This window comes from Idiotropiscis lumnitzeri, chromosome 19 (assembly GCF_059441095.1).
Source record: "Idiotropiscis lumnitzeri isolate Australia: NSW breed Sydney's pygmy pipehorse chromosome 19, RoL_Ilum_1.0, whole genome shotgun sequence".
Taxonomy (NCBI): Eukaryota; Metazoa; Chordata; class Actinopteri; order Syngnathiformes; family Syngnathidae; genus Idiotropiscis; species Idiotropiscis lumnitzeri.
The window spans coordinates 11,693,929-11,710,798 of NC_142409.1; the positions used below are offsets into that span (position 1 = coordinate 11,693,929).

Below are 16,870 nucleotides of genomic sequence, written 5' to 3' on the forward strand. Positions count from 1 at the left end.
AAAATGACAAGAGTGAAGCCTACACTTTGTGTGGAAAATGAGCTCTGCGGGAGCATTGCGTTGATTCAGACTTAAACCCCAAAACACTTGAATAACATTTTCAAATTGCCTCCTCAAATTCTTCATCCTCTTCCATGAGGTCCGCTGTCCGGCCTGTTTTCTTGGACTGCCCCCTGCTGTAACAGAATTGATCAGCAAGGTCTGCAGATGTTGGATAACGATCCTGATCATTTGAATCAGGTGCGTTGCAGCCGGGAGAGAGTTCCAGGAAAACAGGCCCGACAGCAGACCATACAGGAACACGATTGAAGAGCCGTGGCGTAGAAGCTCCCCTTTGCAAATCCACACACGGGCGGGACGGACAAAAGCAGGTACAGGTGCACTTTTTACATCGGGTAGAAAAAAAAGGGGATGATGAATGGAATGAAAGGGGAGGAAGGGAGAAAGCAATCAAGGAAATAATCGTATGAAAGGACAGAAGGATGTGATGAAATGAAGGGAAATGTTTTCGACGTGTTTTCGTTGCTCACTGATCAAAAAAGTCAAAAAGCCCACATGGCTCGTTTGTTGGCGCGCCCAATAAAGTTGCCGGGCAAACCTTGACTTTGTTGACAATTGAAACTCGGCGCCCAACCGCGATCGCGTGCGGCTAACATAACCTCATCCGTTAGCTTAGCGTATGTTGCGTAACGGCCTGCCAAAAATGAGTCGCGCTATTTGCGTCACCGCAGCGGGAAGCTTTAGTCCCGCCCACAAGACCAGAATGGAATGCGGCAATTCTGCTGACATGTATTTAGAAATAATTGTCGAATAAATTCGAATCACATCAAATACAAATAATATAATCAAGTTTGTTCCAAAAAATTCTAAAATAAATTTCTCATTTTTGGGGGTTATTTCTTTCTTTTAAAATATTTATTTTTCATTTTGTCTATTTTAAATGTATCTTGTATTTTGTTGATTGGTTCTTCCATTAAAAATTAAATTTAGTCCAAATAATCTACTGCTGGACACATTTTGCTTGTGAGTTTAATTTTTGTGACTTTTAGCAATTAGCAGCTTGACATGCGCTAACTGCAAGTTTTGTTTTTTTTACCCCCAGCAACCCCGACCGGGCCCGTCAACGCAGGAAAAAGCGCGTAAAAAGATAAGGCCGCGACTCCCTCGTGCAAGTGGAAAAGTAGAGAGGAATGCGAAGCTCGTGACCCCCTTCCCAAAACAATGCCGGGCGTAAAAATGTCAAAAATTCCAAGTTGGGAAGTCAAAAGCGCGAGGGACAAGAGAGGAAGGCCGAACAACCGCATTTTTGCGCATTTTCTGCCAAATGTAAAAGTTGTCAAATGTCCATCAATTGTGTCTGGATTTGTGATTTGTGTTGAAAATTTCCCGGGTGGAGGTCCGCACGTCACATGCGAGGAGGCAGCAAGTGACGCCAGCGCCGTCCTTTTCTCAATTTTTCCCTCTGTCGTCATCACACGTGAACGGGTCGGTCGCCCGCGCGTCAATCCTCAAGGCCGCCTGGCATCTATTTGGAGGGCGGCGGCGGCGGCTAATTGGCGCCACGCGCGCTTCCAACCTCGCCTGTTAATGGGAAAAAATGCAAGCGGGGCTAAATCGGTCACGGCGACGTGCAGCTGCCGCCGCATAGCCCGGCCCGGCGTCTTGTCGCGCGTGGCGACCACTCGTGCAGCCACGAGTGTAACGTGGCGGTCGGCCAGCTGGCATCTGTCGCGTTGTCGCCGTCTTCAAGAATTCAATTAGAAGCCTTGCAGCTGCACGGCGACCGTTCGCTTTTAAGCCACGTTTTGATTGCTCTGAAATATTGAATTCAGGGCGACGTCAGCTGCGCCCTTTTTTATACAGGAGATGAGCGCTCCGCAAATCGCTTGGCCCCCCGACGAGTGCGCCGTTATTCAATTAGGCGATCTTTCCCTTCACTTGCTTGCAGCTTGTCCTCACCTTCTCATCTCCTCCCTTTGAGTGATTTCCATCCCCTTGTAGGATTTATGATGTTGAAAAAAAAAAAGATGAACAAAGACAATGATTGACACATACTGAGGCTATAAAAAGTCTGCACACCCCCCTGTTTAAATGACAGTAAATGAGAGCAAGATAAGTTATTCGTGATGTGCCGCCTCTCCAACTCCAAAAAGAGAGGAAGTCAAAATAAAGGATTGTGGATAATGTGGTTGCACAAGTGTGCACACCCTCTAGTGAGTCACATGCAAGTTTAGGTTAAATGGACTTTTATGTTTCAATTTCTAGTGCCTCTGATGGCCCGCAAATAAAGTTCAGCTGTTCTAGTCGCCTTTCCCTGCCATTTTTCTGCTTTCCAGTGGAAACACGAAAATTTGTGCTAACGCCGAATGCCATTTGGCACTGTTCATAATTCCCTCGAAGCAAGGAATTTGAACAGGGGTGTGTAGACTTTCTCTACCAACTATAAGCACATTAGCGCTTAAAGCTATGAGGCTAACACCCCAAAAGTCAAAATGAAATTAGAGCCACATTAGTTAAGAGTTTGACATAACCGTTGGTTGTAGAAATGATCAATTGACTTCACAACTTGCTTTTTATTGCGTGCTTACGTCGCATATCTTACAGCGTCGGCAGCCGGGCGAGGACTGATTTATCCGTACGACTCGGCCGTCCTCTTGATTGCGCCGACACGAGGAGCGAAACAGGCCCCCACCTCCCCTGCATGCTACCGACACACAGGCATGCAATGTAACACAATACGGATAGTGTAGTGTTGGCGGGCACTCTGACATGCACTTACTGCTGCGGCCTTGACATTCCTGCAGGCTCACAACAAGCGTGTGACATGAGCGCTGATTTTCCCTGAGTCAGCAATCTTATAACGTGCGCCGACGTAATCTTGTGCCACAGAGGAGGTGTGCCACCTTGCTAAATTGGGGATGTTGAAGGGGGTGCCTAACTTCAAATGGATGGAACCATTTGAACCGGTTTACTTGGGGAGCTGTAGGGGGTGCGCCTAGTTGGGAGGTCGGCAGGGTTGGATATCTGTCAAAAGTATGGGACCAGTAGTAGGTGGTAATGGAAAGAAATTGGTCATTTTGACTTTTTTTTTGGGGTGGGGTGTGCGTGGGTGAGAGGGGGGTGCACCAAATTGCATGATAAAGGACGGGCCGTAACTTTGTGTTCAAGGTGGAAATGCAAGTTAAAAGGGGGGCAGTGACCTTAAAACAGGGATCAATTTGGCACATGTACATTTTTTAAACCAAATTAGAATGAAGTTTTATTTCATTTCAAGAAATAAATGTGACTGCAAAATAAATTAAATTGAATGATGACTGAAGTTGTGGTGCAGTAAAAAAAGATGTAACTTTGAGAGGCAATTGAAGGTTGCAATCGTCTCGTCTTGAGCTGGCTGCTCAATGGCGCTCAGCTGATGCCCTCTAGTGGTGCAAGGTGGCACTGCAAGCTACCAACATTTGGTTGTGGACTTTCACTTGGACAGCGCTTTTTTACAGTTATTCGCCACAAAAACATCTCAGAGGACCAACAAATAATTTTTGGGAATATGATGTGATTAATTCTATTATGACGTGACGAAGGCACTACCAGCAGTGCTACCCCCCCCCCTTTTTTTGTACCATATTCTTACTTTTTTGTTTATTTTTTTTTTAGGGGAAGTGCTACTGGCCATCAAAAAAAACAAGGGCTGCGAATATCACAGAGGAGCACTTCCTGTCGGACACGCATGATGACAGGATGTTCCCAGACCATCTTTCATGCACGTCGAGTGGAAGTAGAGACAGGTGCCACACGCACACACGTACACATCAAAAACACTCCCAGTTGTGTTTGTTGAGTGTTTTGGCCTTATTTGGGTGCTAACGTTTTGGGATTTAATAAACAAAATGAATAATAAATTACTCCTTAATTCCACATTAATCATATGATCAAATCAAGTCAATTACATGTCAACTACAAATGACATACATGCTAATTACACAATTACAAATTCAGTAGCTATCAATTGCCCGTTGTGTTAATTCCACCTCACTTGCATATCAAATGCACATGACCTTCCTGTTAATCACACATTCTGTTCAATACACATTAATTACATGTTAATTACACGCGCATAATAAGTTAAATACACATTGTGTGGAAATATTAACTGCACTTGAGTTACAAATGCATGACTTGTGTCAGCCCCACTTGCAAACATGAATATAATCCCGACCTTTGCCAGATGTCAATGTGCTTTTTATTTTTTCTGTCTGTTCAATTGCGTGAACTTTTGCCCCGCAAGCAGCGCGGTGCGCCGTCGGCTTGAGTAACGGTCGTTGAGACGCGTCGCCTTCGCCGCAACCTTGACTCCTGATTCACTCGTGTGAGCGATTGTTTTCCTTTTCCCGCGGCTGAGTCACGGCCATTGTTTGGTCCCGGCCGGCGTGCGGCTTCAAACGAGAAGGTGGTGCGCCGGCCGGGGGTGCCATGAAATGAGCGAGCAGCTGGGAGAAGGTGGAGTGCGTCTGCTGTGCAGGAAGCTGACGTCGTCGTCGGATTCGCTCGCTTGTTTGCTTATGGACGCCGGCTAAAAATTGTCCCGAATGCCGCGGGGGGGGGAATGAGGAACATATCACTGGAGGCCGGCGTCCGCGCCACCAAAGCTCCTCCTGTCACAGCACCCACCCAAAAAAAATGTAATTTACAGTGTGTGTTGCAGTAAAGAAAAAGAAATACCTTCAAACAAAACTTAAGGGCTACAGTATGCCGTTTGAACAATCATCTGTGCAATGGGTGTGAAATGAGGAAAAAAATGAGTGTCTGCGGAGGAAAGGGGGTGCGCTGAGTCAGCATGGTATAGTGGGTTGTTGGCTTGACAAGGTTGATTTCCAACGCTAGTGGAAATAGTTTCTTATACCAAACGTGTGAGTTGGGCTTTCTCAACAAATGTTTTAATGGTATTTCCAGGGAAAGGGGGGTGCACCCACTCTAATGGGTTTTTGAGGGTGTTTTTGTGATTTGTGGGAGTGAAAAGTTGCTTGGACTTTCTTTAGTGTATGTGTCCGGGAGCGGAGGTGCGCCAACCCTGTCAGGTTGGAGAATGGGTGCGGGACTTGGCAATCTGAGATGTTTTTTGTTTTTTTGGTTTTTCTCCAGGAAGTGAAATAAAATTTGTAAGGTTTTTTTTACCTTCGGGGTGCGTGCCGGAGTAAGGGGGTGCGTCCAACCCATTAGTGATGAATAACGGCTCAAATGGTGTGTGCCAATCCTTTTGTGCGTATCGCGTGCCCAGCTTACTTGACGTGCAAAAAAACAATTGGACAATGGAAAGATGTTTTAAAGGTCACTGAGTGTTGGCGTTGGGGGTGCACAGGCGGTTGTTAGCTGATTAAGTCATTGATAGTAGATTGCACAAGCAGCCTTTTGGGACAGCTGCAGGAGAGGGAGGGGTGCGTCCAAAGGGGCTCGCTAATCCGCACGAATGCTGCCCCAACCATTGCTTTTATGGTGTCGGCCGCGCACCCGCGTCCACTTGTGATGCGCGCTAAATTTAGTCACGCGCTGACTCCATCGTTTATTTTCTTCCCGATTCCATCACACACACATACCCACATGGGCGAGTGTAAAAATATCTTCCCAAATATGTGCACGATGCTAAATCAAACAGGTAGCAGGCGTCCTTTTTGTTTTTCCATCTTTCCGGCGACTGGCCTTTGAAACACGGCCATGCACGGGCCTGCATCATAAGCGCACCCCTTTTCTGACATCCTCATTGAAACGACTATACTTGAGCTTCCTGTAGGTGACATTTCAAGTGTCACGTACCCCCTTCGACATCAATGTCATCATGCACCCGCTTCGACATACAGACTTGGCGCATCCCCACCCTAAAAAAAGTAAAAACATCTCATGTTCTTTCATTTTCACACGCTTGAGGTCTCAAATCTTACAAATCACACACCTTCATTATCCCAATTGAGTTAGCGCACCCCCTTTTCCCTGTGCATGCCCATCCTTTTTTTTTCCAACCAAATTTAGTCCACTTTAACTTCCAGTAGGTTGCATGTGTTTAAAGTTACACATCTCCTTCAATATCCTGACTTGGTGAAAAACAATATTTTATATTATTATTATTATTATTAAATATTTGCTGAACTTTCACATCCTATAATCATCCCAAATAGTCTATGTAAAAAAAAGAAAAAACATTTTGTCAGGCTTCATTAACAAGAAAACATGGAAGAAGTTTTCGCCTCCTTGCGGCTCTTCTTCTGCTTATAAGCGATGAGACCTGCAACGGCTTAAAAGAAAAAAGGAAGCAAAAAAATTATAGAAATAAAAAGCTGATTTTGCAGCTTTGAACTGCAGCAGCGCATCAATAAATACTAGCTGAGATCACGCAATTGCATTTGAATGCACAAGCAAAAAAAAAAAAAAAGGAAATAGTTGAAGTGTTGTCTGTAAAAAAATATTTTAAAAAATCTGAAACCGTTAGGATAGCAGAAAATCATTTTCAGCGGGTAAAAAAAAAACATTGAGTTCTTCAGTGTGACAGCACGAAATAGTTTCGAAATGAGCATAAAAACGTTTGAAATTTGAAAAGCAGAAAAGGAATCACACGTCAAAATCCGTTTTCTTTCCTGTGTCAGCGGCAATTATCGGCTCACGTCTACGCTTAATTACGCAGGTGACCCCCACCCACGTTGCCGTGGCCCGAGGCGGGGGGGGGGGGGTGTTCTGAGCCTCTTGTTATGCAGCCGTTAGCTGCAACAACAGCCGCAGACCCGATAGAAAGACGTTCATCACAATTAGACGGGATTGTGTTGCGCGGCCGCACGCACACGCACACGCACACACACACGCTGCGATGGGTTTCGAACTAAAAAACTAGACTTTGTCAGATCAAAATGTTCACATCCAATATGAGCGAAAAGAAAAATCTTCGTCATGACGTGTCGACATTCTTCTTCTTAAATGAGTCAATTAACAATTTACGTTACAGAGTCACCCCGAGAGTCACGCCATGCACAGACAGGATGTCCGCCGCGTAAACGTGCTGCGAAAACATGTAAGCCGTGTGTAAACCTCACGCACACACTCGTGGATGACCTCTGGAAGCGTCCGGTCCAGGAAGTGGACTCACGTCTGCGACAAGAGCGCCGGCGAGCTTCCAGGTGAGAGGCGCTGGATGCAAAACAAACACGTGTAAAATGTGCAAAACATCCCAGAAGTCACCCAGAGGAAGCGCTTCGTTCTTGTCGAAAGCGAAATGCCAAAGTATGTCGATGACCTCCCCCAAGGCAAGGCGAGAATGGCAACGTTCTCAAAACGCAACTCCTCGTTCGTGGCGTTTGCAAAACTTCTTCCGTTGTCGTGCGAACTCTGCAGTTTTCCACAGTTCACGCTTTTCGTCTTTCGGGAGGCAAACTACAAAAAGTAAAAGCAGACAAGCGTTGATTTGTTTGCAAAATTTATTTGTCAAAAGTGCAAAAGTATAAAAAAAACAAACAACGACTGAAATAGTGACTGTACAAATCAACTTTATCACTGCGCAGGCGAGCAAGTCCAGTAAAAAAAAAAGAAAAAAAACGCGCTTGCTCAAAAACGTCCGATTTTGGCGGCGCGCTTTTACGAGTTGCTGTAGCTGCAGTAGTAGACGCCGGTGCTGGCGTCCGACAACACGGACGAAATGAGGCCGTCGGGTCCTTGCGCGCCGGCCTCGTGCGCGGCGCCGTACGCCGACGAGCCCAGGTACTGCTCAAACTCGCTTCGGTCCATCTCCGAGAGCAGCTCGCCGTTGTCGGCGGCGCCGTCGGGCGGCGGCGACAGCTGCCCCGGCCCCGGGTGCCGCTTGGGGGCGCCGTAGTACGCGCTCAAGGAATTGAGGCAGCCCACGTAGGGAGCGTGCTGCTGCTGCTGGTAGTCGCCGCCTTGCGGGTGGTAAGCGTACATCATGTGGCAGTCCTCCTGCGAGGGGAAGAACATGGCGTCGGCATCCACGGCGTCCAGGGGCGAGGTGTCGGGGGTGGGGAGGCTGTAGCTCTCGTACGAGGGGTATTGAGCGAAGGGCTGCTGCTGCTGATGATGAATCGGCGGGAAACCGGCATGCTCCAGGTAGGCCGGCCCCCCCGATCCCGGCCCCGCCCCCGCCCCGTCCCCGGGCGCCCGGTGCTCAGAAGCCCCGTGCAGCAGGAAGCCGGAGTCGAGACGCTTAATCCGCTTAACCTGCTTGCGCCTGCGGGGCCGGTACTTGTAGTTGGGGTGGTCCTGCATGTGTTGGACTCGCAGACGCTCCGCCTCCTCCACAAACGGCTGCTTGTCCGCCGCCGGCAGCGACTTCCACGACTTGCCTGCACCGACAACACGGACAAAAATGTCACGAGGACGTTCACTCGATGATAATGATGGCGACAATATATTTTGCATTAAATGGTCATCTTTTGTTCACACGGTTTAAAAATTCTTAAAAACAAAATCGGTTCGTGTCAAATCAGAGCAGGCATCGAGAAAAAGCTCGCGGGCGAGACGACGCCGATAAGATCATTTTGCCTTTGAGCAAATGTGTTACTTCAAAAGCTCGTATGCGCATGAATCGATCGGCAAGAAGACGCTCGCACTTTTCAAACCGTCGCCGACATCCAATAATAATCCAATATATGCATGTGAGGTGGAGCTCGTTTTGTTGTCCACTTGGGATCACAACCGTTTGTTCCAAAAGTCAGCGAACGTGCATCGTGCATCTTCCCTTTATTCTCACCACCTGGATTGCAATTAGCTCGAATTAGCAGCGGGATGCTATATTTGGTAAGCTAACCATGTTGATGAAACAAAAAACAAAAAAACTGAACCTGCAAAACGTGAACGGCGCGATAGTGAGGGATGACTTTAAAGCATTTTCAAACGGGTTTGTCATTCACATTCAAATGAATGCATCGGAGTTACATTTAGACACAACTAGTGCTTTGCCACCATCTTATGGCATTTTGGTGTCAAGTTGAAGTGAATCAAATTCGTGTCCACTCTAAGAGGAAACAAACAAGGAAAAGAACTGGTAAATGTAGAAGTAAAAGTACAAAATGTAAAATGTTTTTATCAACTTTCATTGTGCTGCAGCTGAGAAGAATAAGAAAAAAAAACTGTGCCAGGTTGCAGTTTAAGGTCAAGCCCGTTTGCGTTGGCTCCAATTTTATGCCATCAAAAAGCGTTGTCGCGTTCATCGTCTTGTTTTGCTTACGTTGTAAGCTGAGTAGCAAAAAATGTAAAAAAAAAAAAAAAAAAAGTGAAGAGTACAAAATACACTTTTGAAAGTGACCGTTAAAAAAAAAATAATTAAGGTGTCTCAAATCAGTGACTCCTCCCCAAAATTTGCTCTCGGCCAATTAGAGGCTCTGCTAAGATTGGCGCATATCATAACAAATTTCTGACAAATGAAAGTAAAATTGAAATATTTTAGAGGAAAAAATGAAATGCGTTACACTCTCCGTCGATGACATCAAACTTGATGTTGAATATTTCAATACAGAAATATTTCAAGATATTGCGCCAAGCGATGGGACGTAAACGGATGTCAGATGACTGAAAAGATGATCTGAATATTTTTTTTTAATATCTAGATGACTTTTAATCAATATAAAGACATCATGATGCAATCATTGAAAGAATTATGAAAAGAATTTCTCTCATTTTTGCTAACTACAAATGTGATCAACTATTCGTCGTTGTTTGAAGTGAAAAGTGCAATCATCAAATATCAAAGATCTTAATAGTGCTTTTATAAATAATGACTTTTAGAAAATGTATGACACCTTTGTTGTCTGAGGTGATAAAACATTTCCTAATCACACTCAGTGATATTTAAGCAAAAAGAAATGTAACGTTTTTTTCCACGCGAGCATCTTAATATCACATTTGAAATGTTTGACAGAAGAAGAAATGATGCGTTTAAAAAGACTCGTACACGACACCACTTTTCATTTCATACATTTAAGGAAGACTAAGTTGTGTTTAGTTACAACAAATGTTACACACAGTGAATTTATGTTTGAATCAACTAAATGTAATCCGTACATTTTGAAAGTAACACAGTGATGCTTTCAAAATGCTTGCATGGACTGTCGAACCAAACCCAATGAAAGCGAGTGCATAAAACAGCAGGAACCTTCACTTAATGAAGTCAAACTAACTTGTGGAGTGACGACCGTGAGCATGCGTGACTTACCGAGCATTTTGCTCAGTTCGGCGTTGTGCAGGTCCGGGTTCTGCTGCGCCAGCCGCTTGCGCTCGTCTTTTGCCCACACCATGAAGGCGTTCATGGGGCGTCGGATTCTGGGCTCGCTTTTGCCGCGACTCTGCTGGTTGCCCCCCGGCCCCTCCGCCGCCACCAACGCCGCACCGAGGCCGCCCGACGCCTCGCTTTTGGCCTCGGGGTCCTCGAGGGGCTCGGAGGCCCACTGGCAGTGTCCCATCCCAGGCATCATGACTGACATCGCGCACCTTGCCCGGTTCTGATCGTCGCTGGCGTAGCCCGCATCGGGACTGCTCATCTCCTTTTTCACCAAAACTTTTGCAATCCAAACGAAACAAAACGTGAACTAAACAGCTGTAAATCTTTCCAAAGTTTCGTCGCATCCGTAGAGAAGCTGTCGCGCAGCACGCCTACTCCGCGTGCATGTTGGCCTTATTTATAAACGCGGTCAGCCAATCGGGGCGAAGGGGGGCGTGGTTTAAACGAAGCAAGGTGTTTAAAAGTTGCCTCCTGTTGACCTTATTTGGGAGCTTGCGCGTAAATGCCTCGCGTTGATTTGGAAACGTGACAAAATGTACAGGACACTTAAGAGTTGGAAAAAAAGAAAATAATTGGAAAATTTCCCCCCAAAATACAATAAAATACAACTTTATTTATATAGCGCATTTTGTGGAATTAAATATGAGGAAAATGTTGAGGGGGTTAATTGTGGTTAGAAAACAGTAATAATAGAAGTATTAGAACTGGGAGCTGTCTCTAATATTTTGGACCCTCACGTAAGACTCAACAAAGCAGTTAACCATTTTCTAGTTTAATTTACTTCCAAATTAATTTGCATTTCTTGCATAGCCAAATTCAAATACTGTACTATATTAATTGCTTGCGGGCACGACAAAATGCATAATTTTTGGAGGAAAATGTCTGTAAAGCTGACTCAGTTTCGATCGTATTCAAGGGTCAAAGAGAGCTTTTAAATTAGTCTTTAGATTAAAGTACACTTCATATTTGATGATTTTACGTAAATTAAGTAAAAACCCGTTACAAGATTAAAAAAATAGTAGTTGAGAAATGTGATGAATCACAATTATGGATTTTTTGCGACTAGATAAGAAATATAATTTAGAATTAAATTTATGTATATAGATATTGTTCCATGTGTTTTTTTTTTGCTGACTATTGTTGCTGCTGTTTTGTGAGTGTGTGTGTGTGTGTGTGTATATATATAGCATTCTTTAAACTTGAACCCTGTTGTCCTTCCTCTACAGCGAAGGCTTCTAGCGCCACACTGCTCATTTCGCCGTCGCTGTTTGTTGGTTCAGCAAAAAAACGCAATGCGTGCGTTCTTATCACCGCCGGCAGCCCCGTTTTCTCCCATCTCGTCGCGGACCCGCTCAAAAAGGGTTGACAGAAATACGAGGGACGCTTACAGTGCGATGCCGGCACGGGAGCCGATCCGCGCCGTAATGCTGTCATCGTCCATTTTACCAGCGAGACACGGCGTGTGGGTGTCTGTGGGAATGTCTGGGCGTGGGACATGCCTTCGTTTGATTGGAGAAGTCAGAAAGTCTGGCGACCTCGCCACATTTCCTCCGCTAAGGTGACGCTCGCCATCAGTCCCGCGCTGGGGGAAACCTCCCCCCCCCCACGCCCGTCGGTCCTCCCATCCCTACGCCCCGTGCCTGGGGAGTCTGCGGCAGGGCGGGGCCGGTCCTCTCGACGCCAGCCTCTGGACGGGGGTGCGCTCCAGGGAGAGGTCAAGCGGTCTTGCTTACACAATAGCATTATCTCAGTTCCAGGCCTCGGCTAACGGCGGCGGTGAGCACTTCCTGTCCCCTCGGCGAGCGCTTCCTGTCCTTGGCGCGGCAGCACAAGTTGTCCGCCTTGCACAAAGCACCAGTGGGAGGGGAGCGGGGGAACGCAAAGCGCGGGTGGGCCGCCCGCTCACTAATGGCTGCGGGGATCGCACTGTGTTAGCGTTAGCGTTGTGCGGACGGATGGCGTATCTATGCTAACACGGCGGCCCGAGCACACACCAATTCATCGAGCATTCATTTTGATGTATTCATTTTGTGTTCCCTTAATTGCGAAATGACCCAAATATTGGGCAACAGTTCATCCGAATTGGAGCGATTTGATGTTGCACTTTGCTTCACTGTATGCAGCCCAAATGAGGCCGCTCGTGCCTTGGCGGAGGTCTGCTCCTCCCCACGGCGTCATTGAAGTTTTTTCGCATGCATTGTTTGCAGCCTGCAGACGTGTGTCAATATCAGATAGGAAGTGTCGCGATTGATGAGACCACCACGTCCTCCCTCTTCAACACCTGATCTTAGGAGCGACGGACTTGTTGTCGATGTAGCGCGAGGAGAAGGGTTGGGGGTTGGGGGGGTGCGAAAATGTCGTCTCGTAATCGAAAGGCCACCTTTCATCCAAATTGCCACAAAGGTTTGATTCACTTCAGCTGTCAGCTACCGATCACGCTGTTCTTAAGTGACACTTAGCGCTGCGACTGCGGGTGTGCGGAGTTTCGCTGCCTCCCAAATGGCGTAGAGCGTGATAAAATAATGCACGCTGGAAAGTGGCGAAAAAAAAAAAGCAAGATATTGTTAATTAAGTGCTCGAAAACAACTTGTTGAGTAATTACCGCAATTGGCAGAAGTGGAATTGGCATTTCACCACCGGCGACCACTCCTCGTCCTGGCCGGCTGACGCTAATTGAAGCGCGTGTTTATCATTTTCTGACTTTATCCATCAAGACAGAGCTGGCCAGCACTTCCTGTTCTCGGAGCTCCCTGACAGGTCGCCGGCATTATGAGGCCGGCCGGGCCAACTGCGACTGCCATCACGCCTCGCCATGCATTGTTTTCAGCTGCCCTGCGACCGGTCACAAACTGATAAGACCTGTGGTCTATTTTGGGATGACCCCCTTCTTTTCTTGGTTTAAAAAAAAAAAAATGAAAATCTGGCCTTGACACTTGAAGCCGAATATATCTGCAAGCTCTTTGCTAGGAAATGTTGACATAGTTTTTTTTTTTTTTTTTTCATTAATTCATTATGTGGCTGGCTGGCTCATTTTTGTGCTAGTGGCTAATCTAGTTAGCTTGTTAGCTAATTGTTTAGTTAGTTTGAGAGATAACGAATATTTATTCATTTGGTACGATAATTAACGCCTTCGCTCCCAGCCGAGTAAATAAAATGGATCTTTGACGTCTTTAGCCGTCAATGGCAGTCAATGAGTAAACTTTTTTTCAAGTATATGACTCAAGCTAAGACCAAATTCTGTCGCTTGTGAACAAAATTCATCAATGAATCCTCTTTCCCAGCATCAAAGAGAAAAAACAATAAGCGGTGCCAAGAAGCAAAAAAGTCATTTAGCCTAAAAACATTTGCTGCGGTGTCACGTTGGCCTTTGTGCTGACAAAGTCAAGTGAGAATGATGTCGCTTGATTGTGTTTCACAACAAATAAGCTGACCCGCCTTCAACCCCGCACGCCATCTTCACGTCCACAAGTCGCTTTGACGTTGACACTTGGACACCGGATCAATTAGCCAGCGACCAATCATTGCTAATCAATTGATTCAGTCAAGGAAGAGACAGTGCGGCCTTTGTGAGCCGCAATCTGCGTGCGCATTGATTTGTCGGCCTTTTTGTGTGCGCCACACTAAGGTGACCAAACACGTAGATAGCCCACAAACGTGCTAACCATCGCTAGCGCGTGTTTGATTGGAAAGAATCTGGATCAATACGCCATACACGCGAAAGGCCACGGAAAGCCTTGGAGGCCGTGTCCACACAGCTTCTTATTGCTAAAACCGAACGTGTATCGTTGAAACAAACTTTTGTTGCAGTTTTTTGTGGTTGGTTCGGTCGCATGTGCCAGTTTTTTATTGATCTTTTTTTTTGGGGGTTAGTTAGCTAGCATCCAAAGCAAGGCGCAAGCTAGTTTTTTTTCTAGCTAGTTAGCTTGTAGGTTAGTTTGTTAGCTTGTTCGCTTGAGTAGAGTTAAAAGTAAATTGGAAAAAAAGGTGGGTTGTGAAGTAGGTAATTTCAAGGGATTGGCTGGAGTGGGATAAAAGTAGTGCTTCAACATAAAAGGCATTGTGAAAGTTATTTTTCTGCTTTGCTAGGCTAGCTTGCGTCATCTTTTAATTCTCATAACTTTGTGGCATTTCTTAAACATGACACACACACGCACCCGCACGCTTAATGATGACGATGTAATCACCTTCCTAAAAGTGGAGAAAAAATCTTGTTTTTCCCACAGATGTGTTTTTATAGAGGAAATGCACAGTGTGTGTGTGTGTGTGTTTGTTCATGTAGTCGATATGTGTGTGAGTGTGTGTGAGTGCTTCCTCCCTGACGTTGTTCCCCTTACTCGCCGTGATAGGTTGGAAACTCGTTAGATTTCATTCAACTTCTGCTTCTCCAGATGAACGAGCTCGTCCGTTCCGGCAAGCTGAGTCGTGAGCGCTGTCCTTTCACCTTTGACCTTTCTTCTTTTTTCTTCTATTTTTAGGAGATTTAAAAAAAAAATTTCAATCTCGCAAGGCCTAAATTTGGCGTCGCTTCGAGGGCAGCGTCCGAGGTGCACCGCCGTCTTTGTTTCCACACAATGGCGTCGGTAAATAAGTTGTCTGGATGAGCGCTTTGATTAAGGAACCTAAAACAAACAGCGGGAACTCTCAAGTCCAACGCAGTCGGTTGATTCAAACTGTTATTTTTAAATTGCGGTCATGAAATGTTTAAACAAAAAGTACAAAAAATAATTTCGGATTTATTAAAATGTAAATAAACAGCATAAATCATTAAAAAAAAAAAAGAAAGCATTGCACACATTGTGTGCGTGTGCGTGTGTGTGTGCGTCTCAAGCAAATGGCGTCACTTCCCCCGCTCGGACGGCAACTTCCCTCTGCGCTTCCCAGCAGAGTCGTCCCACCTGCCCGCAAAAATATCGCATCACATTCGGTCGGTGAGCGAAACCGTCGCTTCCGCGCACGACATGACGGCGACTCGACATCGGTGAGCGGGATCAACATTTCCAAGAAGGAACGTTGACTCCAGATGCCAACGGCAAACGGCGCTTGAATATGTGTTGCGGCCGTGCGTGTCTCTGACCGTCAGCGGGCCCAGTCGGCAGCGTCGCGCGTCCAAATCGACCGTCGTCGGCACGCATCTCATTATCTCAACGCAAGAAGCTGCACTGGCACATTATTTCGTCGGCTCCTAAAAAGCGCCTGCGAGCTGCAGCGGCTCGAATCAAAATGTCCGCCGCCCGCCTGCCTGCCAAGGAACAATACGTCTCAAGTGTGTGTGTGTTTTTTTTTTTTTTTTTTTCTTCTTGTCAGTGTGTGGCAGGAAGCCGTGGGCAAACGCTGCGACGTTATCCACTCATTCTCCTGCCGGGGGTTTTCCTTGCAGCGCAGGAAATTGTCCGCTTTGATTTACTCTGCAAATCTGAGCCTTGCAGCGCACTCTAAAACACAACACACACACACACACGCAATAGCGCTTCTTTTCCTCTGGTCATTTTGGAAAATGGATCAATCGATTGTTTTTGTTTTTTTTTCCTTCGGTGTTGTATCAGCGATAGCATTATCGATACCAGCTCGTGATCAAAATAGTTTTGGTGATCAATATCGGCGTTGGAGTGGGCGATGTTATCTTTCTTTTTTTTTGGATGGCTCATCATGCGACTGCTCCGACCAAGTGTTGGTTTGGAAAGGAAGGACTCGATGATGTCAGTCATGTTCGTGTGAGCGGCGTCATGCATGTTTTCCACGAGTGTGTGTGTGTGTGTGTTCGGCCAGAAGAAAAGAGCAAGTCGACCCCGCTGGCCTCTTGGGGTGTGTATTGTTTCGCAGCATGTCAGCACACAAAGCTCATGTCAAGTCTTTGTGTCATGATATGAGCGAGGCGGGATTTTCCCTCCGTTTTTTTTTTCCCAGAAGAACAAAAGTTTTGCACTCGGATCATTTGAAACGAGACAGGTGTCGGTGATTCGAATAACGGGTCGCGGGATGCACTGCGTGGACAGTTTTTATTTTTAAAATCAATTATTTTACTGATCTGATTATTTGAATTATTGGATGTCATCATCGTTCGAAAGATAATCGTTGCTTCTAAGGAGATGCAAATTCGTTTTTTCCAATTGCTTGATCTGAAAATCGACACAAGGGGCGGGGCTGACGAGGACGGGTGGACGCAAAACCGGAACGACACAAGTTGACGAGACAACATGAAAGAAAACCAAAGTCCAAATACGTTTCATGACACTTTCGGTTTAAGAGTCACTTCAAATTATTATTTTTTTAAATTGAAAAAAAAGTGTGATTTCAGAAAAAGGCCCGTGCACGACCGTGACGTGTTTGGAGTCGACAAAAGAGCGGCGAGCTTCCGCTGCCAGCATCATCGTTTTTAATCAACCTGCAAAGGGATTTCTCTATTTTTGCCATTTTAATCCGCCGTTAATCTGTTTGCGGCGCCACTCAAACCTCAGGCCGGGCTTTTCCAATTAACACGAATTTGTCTTTGTTGTTGATGTAGGTCACGTGGAGGAGACGAGACGCACGACGACAACAATTTGAAATGCTTCAAAGCGGCCAGCGTGAGTACAAAACGTTGACGTGCACGCGCTTTGCGCCTTGGGT

General features: G+C 46.0%; 2 protein-coding genes across 6 annotated transcripts in view; one reads left to right on the forward strand and one right to left on the reverse strand.

The window, feature by feature from the left end:
* lypla1 (lysophospholipase 1) overlaps nucleotides 1-16,870 on the forward strand; it is a 43,573-nt gene that overhangs the window by 8,838 nt on the left and 17,865 nt on the right. For 2 of the 5 annotated variants that reach the window (XM_088282604.1, XM_088282603.1), the window contains exons 3-5: nucleotides 3,652-3,782; nucleotides 6,983-7,154; nucleotides 16,767-16,827. The gene's annotated coding sequence lies outside the window, so the exon portion shown is untranslated. Of the gene's footprint in view, nucleotides 1-95; nucleotides 372-3,651; nucleotides 3,783-6,982; nucleotides 7,155-16,766; nucleotides 16,828-16,870 lie in introns of those variants that run through there. The other 3 variants (XM_088282606.1, XM_088282607.1, XM_088282605.1) reach the window with 3 other exon arrangements.
* sox17 (SRY-box transcription factor 17) lies at nucleotides 7,440-10,623 on the reverse strand. Its single transcript, XM_088283072.1, has 2 exons — nucleotides 10,199-10,623; nucleotides 7,440-8,330 (listed from the first exon to the last, which is right to left on the reverse strand). The coding sequence occupies exons 1-2, from the start codon at nucleotides 10,521-10,523 to the stop codon at nucleotides 7,609-7,611; spliced, it is 1,047 nt and encodes a 348-aa protein (XP_088139198.1). The 5' UTR covers nucleotides 10,524-10,623; the 3' UTR covers nucleotides 7,440-7,608.